Source organism: Rhipicephalus microplus, chromosome 3 (genome assembly GCF_043290135.1).
Source record: "Rhipicephalus microplus isolate Deutch F79 chromosome 3, USDA_Rmic, whole genome shotgun sequence".
Classification (NCBI taxonomy): Eukaryota; Metazoa; Arthropoda; class Arachnida; order Ixodida; family Ixodidae; genus Rhipicephalus; species Rhipicephalus microplus.
The window spans coordinates 63,627,060-63,650,793 of record NC_134702.1 but is presented as its reverse complement, the minus strand read 5'-3'; the positions used below and the strand labels follow the sequence as shown (position 1 = coordinate 63,650,793).

The 23,734-nt window shown below is 45.9% G+C and overlaps 1 protein-coding gene across 1 annotated transcript in view; it reads left to right on the top strand.

Annotated features, from left to right (window-relative positions):
- Positions 1 to 16,855: 16,855 nt before the first annotated feature.
- The window catches only part of LOC119173990 (uncharacterized), a 96,476-nt gene continuing 89,597 nt past the window's right edge, over positions 16,856 to 23,734 (top strand). The window contains exons 1-2 of the mRNA XM_037424773.2: positions 16,856 to 16,987; positions 22,620 to 22,754. Coding sequence (XP_037280670.2) covers positions 22,702 to 22,754 — 53 coding nt within the window. The 5' untranslated portion in view covers positions 16,856 to 16,987; positions 22,620 to 22,701. The remainder of the gene's footprint in view (positions 16,988 to 22,619; positions 22,755 to 23,734) is intronic.

Sequence of the window (23,734 nt, the reverse complement as noted above, 5' to 3'; positions counted from 1 at the left end):
AGTGCTTACTGTTTCGCCACTGTTTACAAATGTTGGCAAATAACACGGTGAGATACTATACAATTATGCATAGAAACACGCAGCTGACACGTTTGAACTACGTATTTCCTCTAATTATACATGTATGAATCTCAACATAGACGTGCCCATAGAGGGGAGGGGGAGGGCAGCCCTTAGCATCTAAAGAGAGATGCCCATTCTAGACTTATGACAAACTCCACTGGTCAAGCGGGAGCAAGTTTTCGTGCAAGGCGGCCGAAAACCTGCATTGAACCTGCACATTCGCAGCGAATTCACATTTTTCACTGGCATATTCGGAGCCCCCACTCCACCACTGAACGTTCTGCCTTGCTCCGTCTTGTAGAGGTGGACAATGCAGAAACTCTAGCAACGCAGTGCCGTCATTTTCATAGCCATAGGACAACTCGTTTGTTTTCGGCATTTTTTGTGGCAGTGTCTGGTCACCCGGTGCACTTGTTTACATTGTAAAACGGGTGCATTTTTACTGTTCTGGACAAGCTAAATGGTTTCCTTCTTGCTCTGAGCGATAGCGAGAGCACAAAATTCGACATTATAGCAGCAGTGACGTCGATAAACCGTATGAGCTCTGCAAAATGATATCTGAAGTTCCTTGACCCCGTATATGCACACGCTAGAAGATAATCGGCTACGTCAAAAAAGTTCCGCAGCCAGTTTACGTGATGCACGCATAAGCAACTTCCCGAGTGGCCTCATGCGGAGGTTTCATGTCTTTCACCGGCAGATTTGGCTTGGTGCAATCTAAGTGCTGACTGCAGGAGTTCGACGGCCACTCCATATCTCTCAGCGAAATTCCTCAAATGTAGAGGGGGGGGGGGCGCTGCGACCAAGCATTGTCGCCCCCCCCCCCCCCCCCAGAAAAGGAACTCTAGACATGCCTACGCATACTAGCAAGCGAACCTAAAACTTTTCCGCACAATGGGGGTAGCAGGGGTTTCGCATTTGCTCAATAAACCATGCCGAAAGTCCGCGCATGCGTCATGCATTCCCTTAATTTATAGCCGGTCGGCGTGATGGTTAGGTTCCCAATGTTTATAACAAATGCAAAGTTTAATTATCAACTTCGAATGATAGAAAACAGGTGCAGACGAAACGAGATGAAGGGAGCCCTGTGCACTTTCATTAGCTTAACATTAATGTACACCAGAAAAAAAATTACTGTCAGGTGCATAATAATGTACAACCAAAGCAGTACTTTATCTACATCAGTAGTTTCAGCAATGGAACTGATACAGTTCTCGTGATAGTTTCTCTAAAAAAATTTTCAAGCTCAACATTCAGAAACTCACTCTAAATATATGATATCTGCAACACTAACAGGAGAAATATGTGTAGACGTAATGCACTAGCAACACTGCGGTAGAAGTGTATCTACGATCAAGACAAACTCTTCTTGAGAGCGAATTCCGCCTGACTCTCTGTATTCTATGAAGCATTGCGTAAAGACATCACAAACAGATAGTGGACACTTAAACCATGATTCGCTAGCGCATGGTTCTATCACGCGAGAGTCTCAAACACTCGCGAGCCAATCGGAGACAAAGGAGCGTGTGGGGATGGCTGACGTTCAAACCTACCATATACAGAAACGCTGGACAGCCTACACGTCATTGTCCTCGCACCTACTTGACAAAAACACACGAAGGACAAACGAACAACTGTGGAATGAAAACGATTCGCAAGGACCACCCCTCCAGATATTGTGGCGGTGGGCTTCTACGGCGCCAGAGGGCCGCTCACGAGGAGGCTGTTCACTACGAGCTGTGGGCCGGTGCATCACGCGCAGACATACATAGCCAACGGGCGATTCGCCGCGGTCCTTGGCGCTTCCGAGTGTCGAAACAGTACCACGGCTTGTAGATCTCTTGTTTCTCGGTACTTTAGTCGAGGTCCTCCAGAAAGGGCCTAGCCGCCACTTGAGAACCAAGTCGTAGGACAGCTTATCCGCACTCCCTGGAGTACCTCGAGAGAACCTGCAATCATCGAAGCACGGGGACGTTCGCTAAACTACGCGGCAAACACGGAACAGCCGACTCTATACGGAGGTTTCAGTTGCCGCGCTGGGCTAGGGGACCTACTTCCTGATAAGGAGGAATTGAGCTCTCGCCTCTTGTGAACGGAGTGGTTTGTCAACACGGGCAGGGCTAGAAGAAGCTATGGGCTTCCCCGTGGATAACATACCCATTAGAACACAAAATGTGACGTAACCACCACGGGAAGAAAACGTAACTGAAAAGGGCGCTGGTTTTTTTGTCTTATCTATGGCAGTTGCGTGACATCTTGTACTTTATTAAGCGTGTACCATAGCCTAGCAGCATGTATTAGGGAGTCACATGGATAAAATACTCCAGCGTCACCTCATTTATGTAAGTGAGGAAAATGTTGTGGGTGGTTTCCACACAGGACTGGGCAATTGTGACGCCTGATGCCAATAAATATATTGGTACTAAAGCGCGGCTACTTGACGCGAAGACCACTGTGGCAAGCTTATCGTCACACGGCAGAGCGAAGTGGTCCTCACGGTCGGAACGTGCGAAAACGATTTCCTCTGTACGGCGCGCTGAAGTAGCGCTGCGCACTGTTACGGTCGAAAACTCCGTGGTCAGTGGTGGTGGCGCGGTCTCCATGGCTTCGTGGCATCGTTCGCGTTTCTCCTGATTGGTCAGTCGATACGCGGCACGCGAAATTCGTCTGAGAACTGGGTGTCATTGCATTTCACGCCGCACACTGTGAAACTCGCAACTTGTAGCGCTTTTGTCACGCGTTCTATTGCTGCAGCGTGGCTGCACGTTTGGTGTAAATGTTCTGCAATAGGAATACATTCCAACACGAGGATTCATTGATAAATAGCAGGTGGTTTGAAACGTTTAGACCAGCGTTTTTCTCTCTCGTGCACGCCCACACACATGCATATACCAACACGCTCGCGCACAGCTATTTCCAGCTTCTTATTGTAGTTCATCGTCAACAAACAAGTAACCTTAGTAAACACATGTCGACATGCTAAAGCAGCTCGTTTATCAGCTGTTACCATGACAATAGCACTTCCCGTATTTTATGCATTTAAAAATTGCCAGCTATTTCGGGAGTAGTCACTGGTAACAAGAAGCACTCTATAGTGCTTCTTGTCTAGTTAAATAATGGAATCAATAAAAAAAAAAACGCCAGGCCAGTGAGTAAGGCGCAGTACAGTTGCAGTGAAGGCTAGAAGAGCGGCCTTTCAGAGCCTTTTCGAAACACTAATGGGGTGACTACCACAAGCACACTTGCTTAATAACTACTAGGTCATTATTAATAAACTTATTTGGGTAGTAGGCCAGCATTCGCTATGCTATTTTTCATCATTCTTCTGAGAAGCGTGGTATCCGCTAAACACTGGCAAGGAATCTTAGGCCAATTGTTCATGCAGTAGCTGACGACGATGAAGAATTATGGCTGAAGTGGTTAAGCGCCACAGTTAATAGGAAAATAAGAACAAGCTTTTGTACTGGTTTGGAGCAATCCATGGACGGCCCACACGTTACGGTATTCGCATTGTGCGACGAGTCGTTGTTCCTTCGCTCTTTTAAAACGCTTTATAAGTCGTATTAACGCGATTGCTTTCCCGACATCAAGCGACATCAAACACATAACAAAAAAAAAAAAACGTAAATGCACTGTTTTTTATTATTTTGTAGTACTCAAAAGTAATATGCTATGGAAGGGAGGTTATCAAAATTGGCGATGTCGCAAACGGCTTTCTTTTGTATAAGTAGATTCCCGTAATGTTTCTAGGAGAAGTGGTCAGCCACATCAGTCTACAGTTATTATTACGCGATGTGATAATGCATGATAAGTTGGAATTTTGACTAGCACAGTGCAAGAATACCACGACAACGCGAAAAAGCTTCTGTTCTTTGTGAGTTTTTTTTTTTTTTGCCTTAATTGCCAGTGTGACTATCCCATGCGACGTTCAAGATTAAACAAGAAGCGTGCAGATTGCGATTCGATACTACTTTCTAAATAGATACACCTAACATATACATGAATATTTCATTTGCACGCAAGTGAAGAAGCGTTTCTTCCTTTTGTGATTGAAGAATTGCTTTTTCATATATAATATTTATGTGCGTTTTACGTTGGGCAGTTTTTTTTTTTTACTCGAACAAGTAGCAATCGGCCGGCGCTCGTCAAGACACTCTATACGAAACAAGGCACTCTGTCAAAAAGGTCAGGATTGTTTTCATTCCTTTCATGGAAAGCGTTCTGATGCTCCGTAGCTCCAGGATCTACTGTTACAAAATATTCATTTCGTCTATACTAAAAAGTCCGGCGTTAAGCTTTTATTACTAGGTGTGGTGATCGCGGCAATCAATGATTTGGGGGGGGGGGGTCATTGCTTTAGCATCTCGTGTGCAATATTTGAGGTAATTTCAAAAATGACAATGATGTGTTCCTAGTTTATCCTGTATATCAAAGTTTCACTAAAGTTTTGAAACTGGAGTCATGAATGTTTATTGTGCGCGTACAGTATGGACACAGCTGCAGTTTGGTGAGAGCTGTGATAATACCAAGTGAAATTGCCGGTGCTTTGAATTGCACTACAGAGCAGTGCCGAACGTCATGTAATGGGGAAGCAGCAGTTCCTCAATGAGTATGGTATGCTGAATGCTTTCGCTTCAGTATCTGCTTACGCAATGCCTGTGATCCCGCAACGATTAGATTCGCATTATAGCAATATGACGTAATGATTGATTTGTGGGGTTTAACGTCCCAAAACCCCCATATGATTATGAGAAGTGCCGTAGTGGAGGGCTCCGGAAATTTTGACCACCTGGGGTTCTTTAACGTGCACCCAAATCTGAGTAAACGGGCCTACAACATTTCCGCCTCCATCGGAAACGCAGCCGCCACAGCCGGGATTTGATCCCGCGACCTGCGGGTCAGCAGCCGAGTATCTTAGCCACTAGACCACCGTGGCGGGGCTAGCAATATGACGTAACTCTCCTAATAATTTACTCTACGAACAAATGCACCACTGCGGTAAATTGCTCATCGCACCCTTCCTCCAATCAGGCTCTTCACGAAGCTGACTATAGAATTGACAATAAATTTCTATTCCCGTGAAAGAAAATGCAGTGACGGTGGCCGTTTGCCTTTGCATGTTGTGCCGGCATACATGCTTTCGCAACACTATAAATGGTGACGTCTTAAAGTGGTCTAAGCAAGTGCTGGCACACCAGTTCCGTAGCATCTTTAAATACACAGGCCTTACGAGCTCTCTACTAGAAGCTAAAAGGACTATGGAATGTTGTAAAGGGCGACATTGTTATGAACAAACAGGACTATCAAATTAGGCGCAGCTCCCATTCATTTAGCACCTCAAGATGCATTCCTTGAATGAAAAAAGCAGGTTTGCGGAACAAGGATCAAAAAATGAACCAGGTAGCATAGGCTATCCGGATGAGCAAATATGCCACAAAAGTATTCAATGTCATAACCTCGAGTGCGCAGCAAGACGCACATAATGAGGGAATTACATGAGCAAAGTGGAAGTGGCTTTATAAAGGAGTTTTATAAGAGGTTATGTGAAGTAGGTAAGTAAAGAAGCTAAGTAAAAGAGTTGAATGAAGGTACTATGCAGGAGAAGAGTATGAAGACAAGCATATCCACCATAGATACCGTAAAAAACCAGCACGAAAGGAAGACACTCACCTCAGCAAAAAACAAAGAAATTTGTCATGTTCCGAAAAAAATCTATGTGAAATGCAACCGAACAGCTAGAGTTGAAGGATAAACCAGCTCCCTATCCTTCCACGCCGGGCAAGGCTGCGTTGTGTTCTGCGCCCTTACTTGAGGACATTTTTAGGTCTTGTCGGTAGTGACTTGTTTGCTCTTCTGCTTATCTGTGTTGTTGTTTACCAAATTTGCACACAGCCACGTAACCCGTTGTTGCTTTGTTATATCTGAACATAACTCTTCACGGGCCGTCACTCGCCACTGATGTATCATATCTTATCGGTTGCTCGATAATCATTTCACCCTCTTGTTAACTGCTTGCAATGTGTATCTACCCGGCCGTGCTCATTTTGTTGTTTTAGATACCTATTGTGTATTAACCACAGTGAATTGACTATGAGATACTAATTGTTAGTGAGCCCATATGCCACGGGTTCAGTCTGCTTCATCATAAAATGGGCACCGTTTTTGCTCTGCGATGAACAACCTACTATATCGAGGTGTCTGCGCTAAGTATAGAAAGTTTATATCTAAATGGTAGGTAGCCAAAACTGAGTAAACAAATATCACAAGAAATTGAGCAATATCAATATTTTATTTCTTTTGCGGTTATGGCTGTTCTTGAGAACAGAATAAATGGCGCAAAGCACACCCTTACCGCATGTTTTGAAGGCATTAACAATTAGCTGGTATAAAAAATTCATGCATGTCAGCAAAGTGAATCATGACGCCTGGGCGAAGCTACGTCTTAGTTGACGTAGTCTACGTCGAAATCACCAACTGGTATTATAGGGTTCGTGCTTGTAAATGTTTTTGTTCTGTCAAAATTATGATTGTTATTAGTGTATTCATAAATATTTTGTGTGTCTCCCATATTTCACCCGGGCGTTAATTACCCCATATATTGTGAATTGAGTGAACAAGTGACACAAAGAGTCAATGAAAACGCTAGGTGCAATAGACCGTAATGTTTACGTTGAAGTCACCGACTTCAACAGGATTTTAAAAGCATTGTTGAACCTTTCTTTTTTGTCTCACATGCGCCTCGCCTAGGCCCGTCGCCAGAGAACAGTGCCCTTGCCGCCCTTCCACCCGTCCCCCATGTGTATGAGAAGGCAGTGTGTTTTGGAGAATAAATAATAAAAATGCAGATTTTTCATGACTTTCAACAGGTGGGCCCCCGAAAAAAAAATCCTGGCTGCAGACCTGGTTTTTACTATACTGTACGTTACCCTAGCGTTGCCCCATATCATATAGCCACAATGAAGGACACCGGACAAACCCCACCCTTAATATGTCTCGCCCTTAATGATGCTGTTGTAAAATACAACGCAGAACGTTCGTATGCCAGAACAGGCATGGTGGCATAGCTGTTCAGGCGTAGAAGTTGGACGTCTACGCCTGGTGCGCCGTTCGTAGGGGTTTGATGTGAGGGAAATGAGGAAGTGCTTTTCGATGGTTGCACAATTTTATAAATGCAATCAAAGACCATGGGGTACAAACAGAAAAAAGAAAGGCGAAACGAATGCTTCCTGCGTTCGAGTTCTGTGAGCTTGATCTAACTCCTCCTAAATTCTGAATGTTTAAATGTTCGAAAACAGGCACGTAATGCTGAATGGTTCGTGAAGCCCAGTGATGTGCAAAGCACTTTTGGGGCCGGGGCTGTTGTAGAGCGTCAACTCTTCGCTTAGCGTGAGGCAGGCCAAACCATATACGGCACGCATAGCAAATAGGTGAGAAAAGGAATTGAGGGTTAGGAGGAATGATGTCGTAGTGAGGAGGAGGAAGAGAAGAAAGAGGAAGGAGGTGGAGAGTATTTTCTCATTGCATGCGGTCATTTCGAGTCGTCTCTTGGCGTCACGCGTTCTAAACTAAAACACGTACAGCGAGAAGGTGGGAAAGAGAAATGAGGGTGAGTAGAAATGAAATAGAGAAAGGATAAAACAAAGCATAATGTAGGCATCCATGGAATTACGCAGGCAACACCGTGTAAGGCGTAGCCTTGTATAGTACGGTATTGCAAAGGGGTATCAAACAGAAGCAAGGTGGTGGTGGAGGTAAAATAGGAGGGGAGAATGTAAAATTAGGATATCTATGTATGGTGTTACGCAGACAAAACTATGCGTAGCAAAGCTATTTTCCATAAGCGCGGCCATTTGTAGCATAGCAAAGAGAGAGCTGGGTCAGTTGGTGAGTATGCATTCTAGACGTACTATGCATGTATAGCATAGCATAGGGAGAAGGCCAGAAAGGGAAGTGACGTTGAGGAGAAGAGAAAGTAAACTCCTAGCAAAGGCACAATATAGCACATGGCTATAGGGTAGTTATGTGCTATACAGTATATCAAAGAGCGGGAAAAGCAATTGAGGGTGAGGAGCGATGAAAGGAGGAAGAGAAGGGTAACACATAATACAGCCATGTGTAGTATAGTACAGCAAGGGGCGAAAGGCGAGGAATAAATGTGGGAATGAGGAGAGGGGGGAAGGTGCCAAGGCGTCACAAATGAATATTTACTTTTCCGCCGCGAACGCCGAGCTGGCTGCATGCTTGTATCGCAAGCATTGGTGAAGGGCAAGCGAATCAGTGCTCAACACTCTTGGTGGAGGGCAAGCGAATCAGGGAGGTTCGGGAGGAGTACCTGCCCGGCTGTTCTACCTTCGATACCCAACACTTCGTGGTGGCGTGCGGCCGGGCAGCGGCCATTCCCACTGGCGTCCCGCACTAGGCACGGCCACTGAGGCGCATGGCAACTCGACTGCAATTCGAGATATGCTTACCGCCACCACCACCTTTCCTGCTGTTCTCTGGCTGTGTGCAACAGCATACTTTTTTTACCCTTCCCACAATGTTATCAGCTTCAACGTCGAGTTTTACAGGCAATAATCAGTTACCTGCTCAAAATTAGCCTTGTGGGAAGGCTCTAATTATATAACAATTCACATCGAAAACCTTAACTTATCTGTCACCGTAACTTTAAATACTTTTGCCACGTTCACATGGATATTTTACAATTGTTTATATACTTATCATTCTTTTCTTCCTTTTCCTATGAAATCTTTATGTTCTCTTCTTCATTTCTATACGAAGTAGCATGCCAGCAATATATAGAAGCCGGCGAAAATCTGTTTATTTTTTCTAATAAAGTCTTTTTTTCTCTCTCTGTCTTTTTCTCTCTCGCTATCTCTCTTTCTCTCTCTCATGGCAACACGTAGTAATTCGTAGGATTGCGAAGGCTTCTATACTGTACTTCTTCTCATTATTTTTCTGTTGTTTATCTTATCGTGTAATTTTCAGGCAACGAATAGCAAGCTGTAATGATGGTATCATCGGTGACCATAAAAGAATCTCTCCCCTTTTCAAAAATAAGGAAACCACAAGCTTTCCATTTTAGAATACACGTATACTCTAAGCCATAAGTGAAGCAAACTCACTTTTATTGCACCGACTGCACCCAGACAGGTACATGAACATGCGCGCTATCTGCAAAGGCATTGTTATGCCTGCGAGTCCGCAGCGAACGTCCATGCCCCGGAAAAAAAGGAAATCTGTGTCAAGGCCAGCCCGCGAGCCCGCCTGACGCGAAAAACTCAACGGCGTCAACACGCGACGGCGCCTTTCTGGCGCGCACGTGAAGTGAGTCACCTCAGCAAGCGAGCCGGCGAGTAAACAACCGGCGTCTTCCTGTCTGGGGGGGGGGGGACGCAATGCCTGGCGACGTCACTCGTCCTTGGGTGCAGCCACCTGCAGCGCAGCCTCTCCAGATTCGATGAGAAAGAATAACGCGGCCCAGCGGCGACCCCTTAGGAGGTGTCTGACCTCACGACCAGCGGCACTTCTGGTTGGACATTTGGGTTGGACCCGGTGCATATAAAAGAAGCCCTGCGGCGCGTCGCGAGCAGCAGTCCTATTTGAAAGCAGACATGTGTGTCGCAGTTGAGCTATGTGAGAGCAGACATGTGTGTCAGAGAAGAGAGCTATGTGATAGAGAGTTGAGCTGTTTGTTAGGAGCAGACCCATTTGAGAGTAGAGCTATGTGTTAGAGAGAAGAGCTCGGCTCTTTGCATCTCTGTCGGCCCCAGTGCCGAATTTGTAACGCCTCTGTATATATGCTGTACATAAACCTTGTTTAACTCACCGTCGTCTCGTCCGCTTTTCTATCAGCTCTGCGCAGAAGCAGTCGCGAGCTGAGAAACCTACGCTACCAAAAGGCTGGTGACCTTCCCGGTGGAATTTGAAGCAGTGGCGCCTTCGGGACCGTGTTGGCGTTGCCGTCTTTCAAAACAGTGGTTGCAGCGGTGAGATTCGTAGCGCCCTTCGTAACGTCGTCGGAGGCGCGCTTCGCAACAGCATAGATTCCGCCATTTTACATTACTGCAAATGCCCGTTGCTTAAACATGGTTATAGTTGTAGTGCTTCACAATTTCCGTAAACGCTGGGATAATGAGCTCAGATTAGCTGTATCTCTTTAGATATTTACAGCAGTCATGGTGCACGCCGTTGCATGTATAGGCCGGATGTAGCCGTCTCCTCTCGAGGAGTGTGAATAACATGCCTTCAATCACGAAGGTCTCACATCTACAGATCTTCAATTCGTTGACGAGGACTGACCTTAAGGTGAGGTCTCTAAATGTTTCCTGAGCAGACAGGACCTTAATAAAGGGCCTACACGACCAACCACCACACTGGTCTCATCATGGGATGTTCTCTTTAGGTACCATTGGAGACTGGACAATTTCATCGTTCAGGCAATCGATGTTGCCGAGCGATGCAACCGTTGTTGGCCATAGCCAGTGCACTCGGACGCCGCCATAACGGTTTGACTTTGGCAACACGGCCAGCACCGTTTGCGGAATCAGCACCCCTTGCCATATAAGCGCAAACGAAATGCGCATGGGCCGGCTAATGTTGTCTGAAGAAGAGCCTCTCCGTCATGGCGGAGCAAGTTCAAGGGCAAGTACTACTGCCCTATCCAAAAAGTTATAGGCAGCAAGAAGGTCAGCCACGCGGCGACAAGCTTCGCGAAAGGTGTTCGACCCCCCACCCTGACTAAGAAGGAAGGTGCACGCCTTTTGGCGCGTGTGGTCGGCGTAAAACGATGCCAAACTAGCAGTGATTCTGCTCCTTTTCAACAGGCTGGAACCTGTTCCTTTTCGCGACTACGGCAGTCTTCGCGCTCGTTGTTTAGGCACTTGTGCCATGGCGTAACGGGAGCGTTGTCAGCTCACGCCACAATGATGATTCTTATCGCGCGGCCGCAAAACACGATGATAAACGTTGAAGGCACGTGCGCGCAAGAAACACACCTGGACTCCACGGCAAGTGTTGTGTATAGTACACGCTGCTCGATTCACTCGAGAACATTTGTGTACGCAGCGGACCCTCACGTCATCAGTGGCTGGACACTTATTATTTTATTTCCTTGCAGGCATGATGGCGCGAACAATCAGTGGGGATGTGTAATACCATAGAGCGGCAGTCGACAGGCATTTGTGATTTATGTATATATCTGCGTCCATTGCAGAAGCAATATTGTACAGGCAGATAAAACTTTAGTAAGATCCTGAGGGGTGACTGTGGAAGCCCTCTCACGAGGGAGGAGGCGTTTTGGGCAATACAGTACAAAATAGTGAGCTGGGGTAGCCGATTATAATAGTGATGGCAAGAGCGGCAAAGCCAAAACTTTTTTCGGGGGGAGAGGAGGGTTTAACCATACTTTATGTAAATTTGTGCGTGGATCTGTATGTATTCGTGTATATATACTTAAGCAAAAGTGAAAATTATTCAGGAGGATTTCAACCCCTCCCTCTTGGCTACGTGAGTGGACAACAATGACGATGGGAATTACCATTACGATGACAGTGATGGCCCTAAAAACCGGCCCGTCTTTTAATGAACAGTCTTGTTCTTGTAGTTTAAGCTTGCAACGATAATGGAAGGGAAAGCTACTGTGTATCTCTTACATAGAGCTTCCTAAATATGAAGAAATGCAAGTATTGGCATGAAAAGAAACCAAGATTTTAATGTTAAATTGTCTTACACGTGCAAGGAGTAATACATTTTGCGTATTGACACACACTGGGCCGAAATTGAGGCCTATTACAGCGAAAAGCACTCGGAGATTGTTATACGTTATGTGACCAAACCCAAGGCAAGAAATTACGTGTGTCAGCGCCATCAAGCGCCACTCTCATGTTTCACTGTGCACAGCATTCAATATTTGCCGTAAATGCCTGAACACGACAATGTTTCGAAGTTGAATTCTCTTTAGAGCAATAAAGTTTCGTAAACCTACAACAATCACAGCGTAGGTAACATTCATCCATTGATAGGGTATATATCAAAGCAGGACAAGTCTCTCACAACAAAATTTCAATTAACGTATGTCACATGACAGCTGCTTTTTTTTCTCCCTCATCTCGTTGCCGAACGCTTGTCGTGTTGGACTGCACTGTGGTCCTCTTTTATTGGCAGGAAGTACTTAACTCATACGCATCAGCTTTTCCCATGCTTAACATTTCCATTAATTACCAGCTCCTAATTCCAACTATAGAAGCCACTAATAGCATTCCTTTTTACGTGGCACGTAGGTAGTTTACTTCGTATGTGCAACTTCTCTGACGAAGCATCGCATGCGAAGTTCTATAGTGAAGCAAGCATCGCCCAAAATAGATTTACGAACTTACGACTAAAAGCGGGATATGCAGGTGGGGCATCAAAGTTGTCTTCTTTTGCGTATCACGACGAAAACTGTAAAAATGGTTAGCTATTCCCTATAGCATAAATCGGGCCATTTTCCGGATTATGTTGCAATAATATTTATGATCGTGGACGTATACCCGACGTATGCAACCGAGGCACAGCATGGTGTGCCTCGGTTGCACACCATGCTGTGCAACCCTCGGTTGCACAGCATGGTGCAACCTCTCTGTAGCTTACCAAGTGTAATTTTTCCCGGAACTTTAGCAGGGCTAAGTTAAGCCTATCGCTTTCCTGTAAAAAAAAAAGGGGGTTCTCTGTGGGACGCAGACTTTGTTGGCGGTGTACATCACTCGAGAAGACATATATTGCATTTACTACAACAGCTGCGCTAGTCACGCAGAGCTTACGGAACGCTTTAGCGTGCTAGTGCGTGCACATGCCATAGCTCAGCACATTACACGTGTATACTTGACAGCGGGGGAAAAAAGCAAGAAAGGGAGAAACAGACCCCGAGCTAGCGCAGGTCTTGAAGCGAAATCAGCAGAGCGCAGCAGCTGTCAGGGACAGTGAAAGTGTTGCTGAAAGTATGCTGTATACGTAGTCAGCAAAGTAGCCCGTAAATTTTCCAGATGAGAGAAGGGGGGGGGGGAGTTGTTCCAAAAGCTTTTATAGATGTGATTTGTGGATGTGATTGTAAGTATACATGCGTATACCCACAAGCAAAATTTTAAATTCGTGAATCCCCCCTCCCCGGCTACGCCAATGTGTCGTACTAGTAGCTAACGCCTTCTGCCCCGCAGTCTGATTAGGCACTGAACTAAAGATGCTATAGCACATATGAAACACACGATTACATGCAAATCAACTTTTCGATCGCAGTTATCATAGGCTCACTGTAATATATAAATGCGATAAAATCGAGTTGCAAATAGACTACTTTTTCGTTTTGCACTGGGATGCATCGTTGCTAGCTTCACGTAAGGTGCAAGTAGTTGTAGGGTTAAATAATGGCACCCCCAAAATTTCAAAAACCCATATTCGAGCGAACGTTCCTCACAGATAACATGCAAGTAAAGACGAGTACAATTGTCTAAATGAGGTATAAAGAGGGGGCTAGGGTAAATAAAGCATATGATATATTCAAAATAAAGGCGACGTTTACAAGACCCCGTTACAAGGCCCAGGTCCCAAAAGCGGTTGGTGCAGCAGAGCCAGAACAAAGGCAGTGGTGCGAGGAGTACTGCGTCTTGGTCTACTTCTTTCTCGCAGGTAGATTAGCGCATGGCACTGCCATCTTCCCGAAGAAGCATCGCATCGATGCTTAACCTGGCATTTACTATAAGCATAACAACATAATATCCCCAAAACAACGAGTGTCACACTGTCCAGTGTGGTTTTAGCTGCACCACATGCAAGTCAAGGCTGTCGACGTTGTGGTGGTCGGCTTCCATAGGGAAGGACATCGTAGTTGACGTCTCTCACTCGTCTCAGCATATTGTAAAGGCCACAATGCTATCTGAAAAGCTTTTCAGAAGGACCTTTGCGGTGCACAGAGGTCCAATTAGCACCTGGCCACCCGGTTGGTAATCAACTTGTCTGTGGCGGACGTTGTAGCTCCATGTGTCAACGCGCTTTTGACACACAACGCTACTACCTCCGTACCAGACAAGGCGGACTCGTCTGTACCGGAGGTTGTATACGAAAGAGCCGCTCTTAGGGGGACTACGAACAAGTTCACCAAAGAGCAGCTCCTTCGCACCTCGCATCAAGTGCCGCACCTTCTTGTCTTTCGGCATGTTTGGACCAGCTCTATTGAACAGAGGGGTCATATCCCTCAAGTACATAGCCACACTTTATTTGGGCATCTGAATGCACGTCTGGAGGGCCAACTCAGCTCACCTTCGATGCCAGCGTAGCCTGCGACAGGACCAGGACGTTAGGAGGCCGTTGCCGTTATGGAAGCATGAATGTGCTCCATTCCGAAGCCTAAACTGCAAATTTCTGAGCTGCTTCTTCATATAATAGTAGAATGATCCTGTGACTTATGGCTTTTTCTTAATATATGTGGGTCAGGATAAGTCTTGATGGGACACATGCGCATGATGTCTTCGGTCTTGACGGCACAACTCACCGCATCATTCAACGGCTGAACCTCGTGATTGAGAACAGGATGCGTTCGAGGTCATGATATCGGGTTGCTAACTTGGAGGAAACTGCGTGAGTATTTGCTAGGACCCAAAGCCAGACGGGGGCAACCGCCTTGAAAGCAGCGCGAGGTCGGTTGTTGTCACGCCTAAGCTTCTGGCGACCTTGCTCTTCTGTCAGAAATGAACGGGCAGACTGTCGAAAATCAGCGTAGCTGGCAACGTCCGTAGTCAGACTGTACGCAGATGCGTTTTGGATGTAAGGAAGGATGGGGTCCAGCGCGCATGATGACGTCCATCTGCGCAAAAAGTAATGGCGAGCACCCCTCGGCTGCTTGCGTAGCAATGTTGTATGCGATTGTCATGAAATGATAGACGGTGTCCCAGTTTGTATGGTATGATGCGGTGTACATTGCCAGAATATCACGGAGAGTGTGATGCAACCTATGGTTAGACCATCGGTTTCAGGATGATACGCGGTCGTCATGTGGTGTAAGATGTTGCACTGAATGAGCAATGCTTGAGCAGTTTCGAGCAAAAAACACGTCCTCAGAATTCTAAGTTCGCGGGGAGCCCCATGGCTCATGACGAAGTTTGCGCAAGGTGAAAAACGCAACCCCTCTGGTTGTTGTTGTGAGCAAGGCTGCAGTATCAAGATAACACTTGCCGTAGTCTACGCCAACGGTGATACGCCTGTTCTCGGAAACGGTCCAGTGAAGCAGGTGATATAAACTATACCAACGTGGTCAAATAGACGTGCCAGCACGGGAGATGCGGAGGTAGTATTGGCATCACTGAGGTGATGCCTTTCATATCTGACAGGCAGTATGAGTGCGCTTATGATGGCAAACAAATCAATACATTCTGTGCCAATAGCATCGCTGGCACAGGTGGTTGTAGGTCCTGAGAGCTTCGGCATGAGCGCTTGCGTGCCTGTGTAGAAAGCAGTGCACATTTTCGTGCATGTGTGGCAGGTTATCACAAGCAGCCACCTCCTGCCACAGGTTGCTTAACGGCCCCGACAGAGGAAGTCATGTCGAATAACGAAACGGGACTCATAACAGGAAGTCAAGCACGTGAAAATCCCAAGGACAGGGGCGTAGCCAAGAGGTGGCACATTAGGCCCACTTCCACCCCTACCCGAATTTGATACGCCATGGGATACAGAGCAAAAAATAATCATTTTAAGGGGGTGCCCCAAAATTTCTGTCTACGTACCTGTCCACGGATCATTGCGTTGCCTGGATGGCATGTCGGCGATGTTTATTCACGATTGACAATGAAGCCGTGTCAGACGCTAGCGGTGAGTGGGAGCGCGCATCGGCATCAAATTTCGTGCGTCCTGATCGGTACAGAACACGAAGGTTGCACTCTTCAAGAGGAAGAGCGCAACGATCTAGGTGTCCCGACGGATCTTTCAGTGACTATAAATAACATTGAGCATAGTTGTCCATGGGGACGTCTTAAGGGTGACGATAAAGGTACAGACAAAACTTAGCCAGAGCCCAAATAATGGAAGGTCCTTCCTTCTCAGAGACCAAATGATTTCGCACATGCAGCTTTCCTCGAAGTTAGAATCACGTAAGCGACCTTTCATTCTTCGTATCCCGGTTGTATTTAATTGTTGTTTTGTTTTTATAGCCAATACTGCAAGAAATGCGACGATGCTGGCGTCAGTAAGAATTTTCGATGGGACATCAGGGCCAAGCCGACTAAGTATTAGGTGAGGTTAGTAAGTGCCGTAGCGTCTCGAAAGATCCATCGCACTTTCGTGACGAAGCAGGTGGGCCGTTAGGGGCTATCAGAAGATTGTCAAGAGGTCCGATGATGGAATAAAAGTGGCACACAAATCAAGCCTGATGAAACTTCAAGGCGTCTTTATTAATTTTTATTGAGTGAAGGAGAAGTGTTGCCTTCAACCAGTCGTGGTCTGCCCCGCTAATGGTTGAACGTAATGTTGCTTCTATCGCATCTATATACTCGAGTCAAGCTTTCTGTTTTCCTGTACGTAGCATATAGCTCACTGAAATGTTGGAAAGTGCAGGTGGCACCACCGAAAGCAAATTCGTGGTATAAAAAAAGAAATAAAAGTGTGAAAACGCCGGGATGGAAGCAACCGCTTGTCGACATAGACGGATGTGAACGGGTTAAAAAAATAGACAATAGCTCCGTTACGTATAACATAAGGGCGCATGTGGTGTACACTTGAATCGAGAAGAAAATAAAATAATACCCTCGTTAGGAGACTTGGCACAGGATGCATAGCTTATCTATAGCATCAATTCAACCCACGTGAGCCTTTCTGGCACCCAGTCTGCTTATTAAAGAAGTCATAGTGGGGGAGCATTCCGAAAGTTACACGGGAACTGCTTCCAACTGTGTAAAAGGTGGGTCTTGGTGTACTTTCTTACCATTTGATATTTTCTCGTAGCACAAATAATGAAGACACTAAACTCGTTGAATGACGCTGATTTCTGTATGTTTTTGTTTTCCCTGATTGTAGCGGATATTAGGTATAGATGAGGTTGACGGCGTTAGTAGCTCTTGCCAGTTCTCTTTTTATATTTGGCGTGACTTCCTTTTACTGCGAACATCAGCATTTGGTTACTGGCGGACTTTGTCAGCCACCACAATGTCGGGAACAAAGCAAGCTACTGTATCCTTGAAAACTAGAAAAATTCCTGAACGCCGTGGTCAGATCGCCAACTTAACCTCTATTGAAAACGTCCATGAATTTTGCTTTCCTAAGCTTTACGTCGTTGACCACCCCTCTTTCTCGTAAAAAGGTTGATAGCGTCTGTGATCTCGTTTGCTCCCTTCACAAACCTTGTGCGTCAGCATCCACCTGTCTGGTCATCGCCCGACACTTTTGTTGAGCCGGCCACATGCTTAAGATACTCGTCATTGAAAGGATTTTCTTTTTTTGTGTGTTCCCATATGCTCTGGCATTGGCGGTATTCTATAAGTATGTGAATTCCACTAACGTATTGGTATGGCGAGAAGACAGCGGGGATGTTTTTTTTTTTTTAGGAATTGAATGCAGGCAGCTCGATCTGCTTCTCATATCAGTGTTTCATTCACTTCAGGCGTTAAAAAACGTCAACTTTTGTTTCCACGTGCATTTAAAGTTTAAAAGCAACTTTTAAATTCAGTTGTCGTTTTAAATTATTCTCGTTTTAAACTGAGGTGAGGTGTAGTCGCAGTAGAATGGGTTCATCATCATCCTCATCATCAGCCTGACTACGTCCACTGCCGGACAAAGGCCTCTCCCATCTTCCGCCAGTTAACCTGGTCCTGTTCTTGCTGCTACCAATTTATACCCGCAAACTTCTTAATCTCATCTGCCCACCTAACCTTCTGTCTCCCCCTAACCCTCTCGCCTTCTCCGGGAATCCAGTTAGTTACCCTTAATGACCAGCGGTTATCCTGTCTACGCGCTACATGCCCGGCCCATGTCCATTTCTTCTTGATTTCAACTACTATGATATCCAAAACCCCGGTTTGTTCTCTAATTCCACTCTGCTTTCTTCTTGCCTCGTAAGGTTACACCTACCATTTTTCTTTCCATTGGTCGCTGCGTCGTCCTCAATTGAAGCTGAACCCTCTTTGTAAGTCTCCAGGTTTCTGCTCCGTAGCTAAGTACCGGCAAGGTACAGCTGTTATATACCTTCCTCTTGCGGGATAGTGGCAATCAACCTGTCATGATTTGAGAGTGCTTGCCAAATGTGCTCCACTCCATTCTTATCCTTCTAATTACTTCAGTCTGGTGGTTCGGCTCCGCGGTTATCACCTGTTCTAAATAGACATAGTATTTTACAACTTCAAGTGCACGATTACCTATCTCGAAGTGCTGGTCTTTTCCGAGGTTGTTGAACATTACTATCGCTTTCTGCAGATTAATATTAAGACCTAATTTTCCGCTTTCCTTGTCACACTCCGTAATCATGAGTTGAAATTCGTCCTCTGTGTTAAGCTGTCGTAAAAGACTGGCAAATTTTATACCCGAACTGCTAAATTCAAGTACTTCAGGTGTTTTCGAAAGCGTCTAACCAGGGCTTGGCCTGCTCCGCGTCTCGAAGAAGAGAAAGACAATCAGCCGTCGTGCAACTTTGCTGCTAATATTCCCAGCTACATTTGACCAATCTGACAACGATGCGTCCTTGAAGCACTCTAGCTCAAAACGTGACGCCAAAGAAGGGCATTTTACATTGTTGATAACTCTCTCGTCCACCGGTTGAACGACAGATCTTGCGTCGGTGATGCGGTACGCTCGAAGTGTTTGAAATGATGAACGTCGGTGGCAATGTGCACTGAGAAGCGGTCTTCGCACGACACGCCCTTTACTCTTCTGATGGCACGTGTGATCATTGAAATTGCCACAAGTGCGATGAAGATTCTGTTTAATGTGTACTGATGGACTACTTGTTTTGCTTTGATCTGTTGCTGAAGCAGCACAAAGAAGGTAGAAAAAACACACACACACACAAAGACACAAACACAAGTGCTGTATACAGCGCTTGTGTTTGTGTTTCTTATATGTGTGTGTCTGTGTATCCTTTTGTGCACTGCTTCATCAAAAAAAAGAAACTCGGTGATTAGAACATGCTGAGCGCCATTTTATTTCCTATTCCTCCCGTGTTTCTTCAAGATGGCTTGGGTTGTCCGAGAAGTAATGTCAATGATTAAATTGTAAAGCGTCTGTACCTCACAAGCTAGGGCCACTTGATATGGTGGAGGGCTAAATCAGCTTATGCACGTGCGGTAGCACGATTGTGTGGTACCACTTTGAAGGCGAGGAGAGACTTTTGCCCAAAACTCGTTTTCATTTTTCGTGCAAGCCACAATGCAGGGTTCTTTCGAACTATGGAAATCGCCATCGAGTTTTTTTTTGCAAAACTTGACAAGACCAAAGTGGAAGTATTTAATTTGATGAAAACCTTTGGGTATAATTGTTAGTGGTGATATAATGTGTACCGGTGGCATAACGCCTCTTCAGAAGGTCGTAAAGAAGTCAGCAACGAAATCCAAGCTGGACGCCCGTCAACGACCATTAGTGATGGCAACGCTGCAGTCCACACCCCCTTTGTCTCGATAACTACCGAAGGAGCCGTTATACACATCCTCCTCCTCATCCTTCACTTAACAGAGCAGATGCTACCGCTTAGCGGCAACAGCAGACCATTTCATTTCTGTGTGGTTCATGCTCAATCACTTTCACCCAACTCTGTATCCCTCCTACTGTTCCTTCTGTGGCTCTGTACCGACAGTAAACACTCTACGTGAGAATGTTCCGCTCCGCAGGGTGTTCCTCCCATTCCCAACTCCACCCGTTCCTCTTGGGAGTCTGCACTGCTCAGCTTACGCTGGCAGGAACAGCAGCAACTAGCCCTACGGGCTCGCAGAGCAATGGAGCTCTCAACTGAGCTCCCCCCCCCCCCCCCCTCCCGAAGAAGGCTCTCTATATATACATTCGCCAATAAAACTTTATTCTATCTCTCTCGCCTTGACCTTCGCTCTCGTCGATTTAAAGGTGCCAAGGGTCCCCAAGCTGCCCTACAGTCTTGATATGGCTGCTACGAATTCACTTTTGTTTCAGCGTTTGAAAACTGACCTGAAAGGACGTCACTTCAGAACAGTTTGAAGAGTCAAAGAGGCTTGCACTGAGGCTCTAAACAGCATTTCGGAGGACAACGACTGCCACAAGCGAACGTTGGAACAGCCCTCAAAAGCGCGTTAGAACAGACGGTGCCAGCCGATCAATCGCGGTCTTTAAAGGCGCTTGCAACGGTCGCTTCTACAATTGCACACCACCTCACCACCACAAACAACACTCGTCGTCAAAGCGAACACCAGGCAAAATCAGGGGAATTCGAGAAGCAAATGCGGCTGCCGCCGGCACACGTCCGTCTACGCCACAGAACCGACGAAAAATATATGCCCAGTTCCCTGGCTTTCGCTCTGCTGCGCACATGTGAGTCGTGTGGAATATTCACGAATTTGACCGCGGCCTGATACAAGCGGGTGACGACGGAGTGGCAAGGCAGTCGATGAAGAGCGGCAAGAAGACGGACGTGATGAAGGGGACCACAACCAGCGTACACTGGCCTCCTGCGGGACACATTTCAATAATAGACTGAACACAATTGGTGAATACTTCAAGACCATAAGTGGTCTGAAGATTTTCTAATAGATGAAATTGTATATTTAGTGTGAGGTGTTTGTTCCCGCTGTTTAAAAACCACCGAAGCTATATTGTGAGTTATATAATGAACCGACGTGAGGAGTATCTATGTATGTAAAAGGAGCGTCAAACGAAACGCGAACCGCAGCAAGTATTAGAAATGGTATAATGAAGGCCGTCCGATCATAGCCATAGACCGGGGCTTAGCGCTCCGGCTTGGCAGCACTGTGATGTGCATGGTGATGACTGGTTGGTGGAGCCGTGTATTAGATGTCGTCCAGGCAGTGCATGTGTAAAGAACCTAGCTGTTTATTAATATCTAGTAAATCATGCTGATGCTGAGCGGAGAGCCAGTGAAGTTATTTGTTGCGTGTAGTACTCCACTGGGTGAGATGTGTGACTACAAGGACACAAATTATTAATGAGAACTTGCTATCAAAGAGAAAGGGCATAGCAAATGGTGCTGCAAATGAGTGAGATGATTTTTCAATAAGGTAGAACGATATATCATTATGGCGAAAATGTAAATATTTGTGAAACGTGAAACAGTGTGAAAGAGGACACACAAGGTCAAAGCATGGTGAAGAGCATGAGGTCTTGTCCTATTTTCAGGCCTGTCACATACGACGTGCAGTTTACTGGTGCAGGCAAACATGAATTTCTAGAAACATTTGGCGAAGGTGAAAAGCCGATGTTTCAAGTCGAATTCAGTCTATACCGCAATACGCATCTACTTGCACAATGTAACCATATATACGCAGCACTCCATTTTCACTTTCAGTTCTCATCTACGCGCTTTCGATTCGCGTTCTTTATAATGCTCTAGCTCTACTTAGTTATCGGGGTCTCCTTGTTCAAGTTTTTAATTATATTTCAACGCTCACTGTTCCGAACACAATTCCTGTGTAAGAATATCGCCGTATAATGAAGGTGCACGCGGACCCATCCCCTACACGAACCACGGGCAGCGAAACAGTGATGTGGCAATGCGCTTTTCATACGGTAGAGCATCGTTCACGCTTGGAGACGTCACAATACAATCTTTTTCAAAGAAGCGTGCAAAAAATGACGAGCGACGTCTGCATACTGAACAACTCCGCCGTTGTTCTCCAAGCTCTTCCCTTGACTTCCTTCATAACAGCTACTCAAATATTATCAGTGCCAGGCCGTGGTGGTCTAGTGGCTAAGCTACTTGGCTGCTGACCGAGTAGGTCGTGCGATCGAATCCCGGTGGCAGCGGCTGCGTTTTCGATGATGGCGAAAATGTTGTAGGCCCGTGTGCTCAGATTAAGGTGCATGTTAAAGAACCCCGGGTGTTCTGAATTTCTGGTGCCCTCCACTACGGCGTCTCTCATAATAATATGGTAATTTTGGGACGCCGAACCCCACATATCATCATCACCATCATCATATCATCATCAACATCATCATCGTCAAATATTATCAACCTACGCAGTGCACTTGCCCTGACCAGCGTTGCAGGTACGATCGATGTTAGCCTGAAGAAGTGTTCGGTGCCTTCGAATATCGGCACGTGGTATGTCTGATCAGAGGTGAAGTGAGAACACGGAAAACCCTTGCCCGCTGTCTGTGACGTCTCTTCCAAACAGGTTTCCCAACCATATCGCGCTGCTCCCGTGTATGCCTCAGACAATTTGCCGCGTCATTTCACCGCACGTGTAGCAAGTACGTGCTCCGGGGCTCGCTTATCTCCCCGACTTGGCTCCTCCGCCGGTTCCTTATCGCGATGACCGGCTCGTTTATCGAAGAGAATGCAAAAGTCGGCAAAAGAATCGCACGCGCTTAATCTCGTATTTTGTTTCCCTCCGGGCTTTCAGGAGAGACATCGCCTTCCTTGTTCTCTCTGGCTCACACAACTGTCAAATTCACCGAGCCGAGAGTACGCTGCCAGCAGCCACCATGTTGCACGCCATCCTGCTCGTCCTCCTCAGCATCGTCTTTCTCATAGTCGGGTAAGCATAGCACCCTGAAGCGCACGCGATTACGAACACTGATTTGTAGCGATTCCCGGGAAAATCACCGCACGCGTGGGGGTAACCGCAAAGAAGAAAGCAAAAGCGAGGTGAAAGACGACATGAGACATTGACGATATGATACTTTGGCGCGGAAGACAGGCGAGCATCTTTCAGGACGGCAGGTGTTGTTGAAAAGTAAACAAACCTCTCGAAGCGATACTGAAACACGAGATAGGCTTCTGTTTAAGCTCGTAGGGCTTGTCACTTCGAAAGTCCTAGTACATTGCGGAGGACTCTGACTGCTGATATCGTAGACTGCTAACACAGTGCAAAGTGTCAACAACACAAATTCAGGACAGTGTTCATTCTTGCACAAGTGCAGCATAGAGCTTATGAAGGCACAGCAGATTGACTCTATTTAACTAAGAACAAGAGCGTAGCTTATTTCTGAGGGACGAATTGCATTCCGACTGAACTGTGGCGGTAAATGAATGACTCACCACACATTTATCACAACAAAAGGCGAAACGTGTGATTTTTTATACGAACTTACAAATATATTCGACTGTTTAGTTTTATACCAGGAAGAATAGTGCGTCAGCAAGACTTCATGTAATGCGGATGGAGAAAGGTTTGGGTTCAATATATTCAACATTAGCATTCGTAATTTCACTGAACATGACATCACATTAGCCCGAACTGACAAGATGAAGTTCTTGCAGTATGGCGAGATAAAATTACTAGTCAGAGGAAAGTGTTCTTACTTCTTTCATTTGGAGTCTACCTGCTAAAGTATTACACAACTTATAGGTAAAGTTTCTTTAGAATAATATACCTGAAGTCGATAATTCAAAATCTGACATATTTTACGCCCGCATTCAGTTTCACTTCAGTAGATACTTTCCTACCTGCGCATGAGTGCACCCGCATTTAAATAAACTCAACAAAATTAAAACTGGCTTGAATTGCACTTGTTT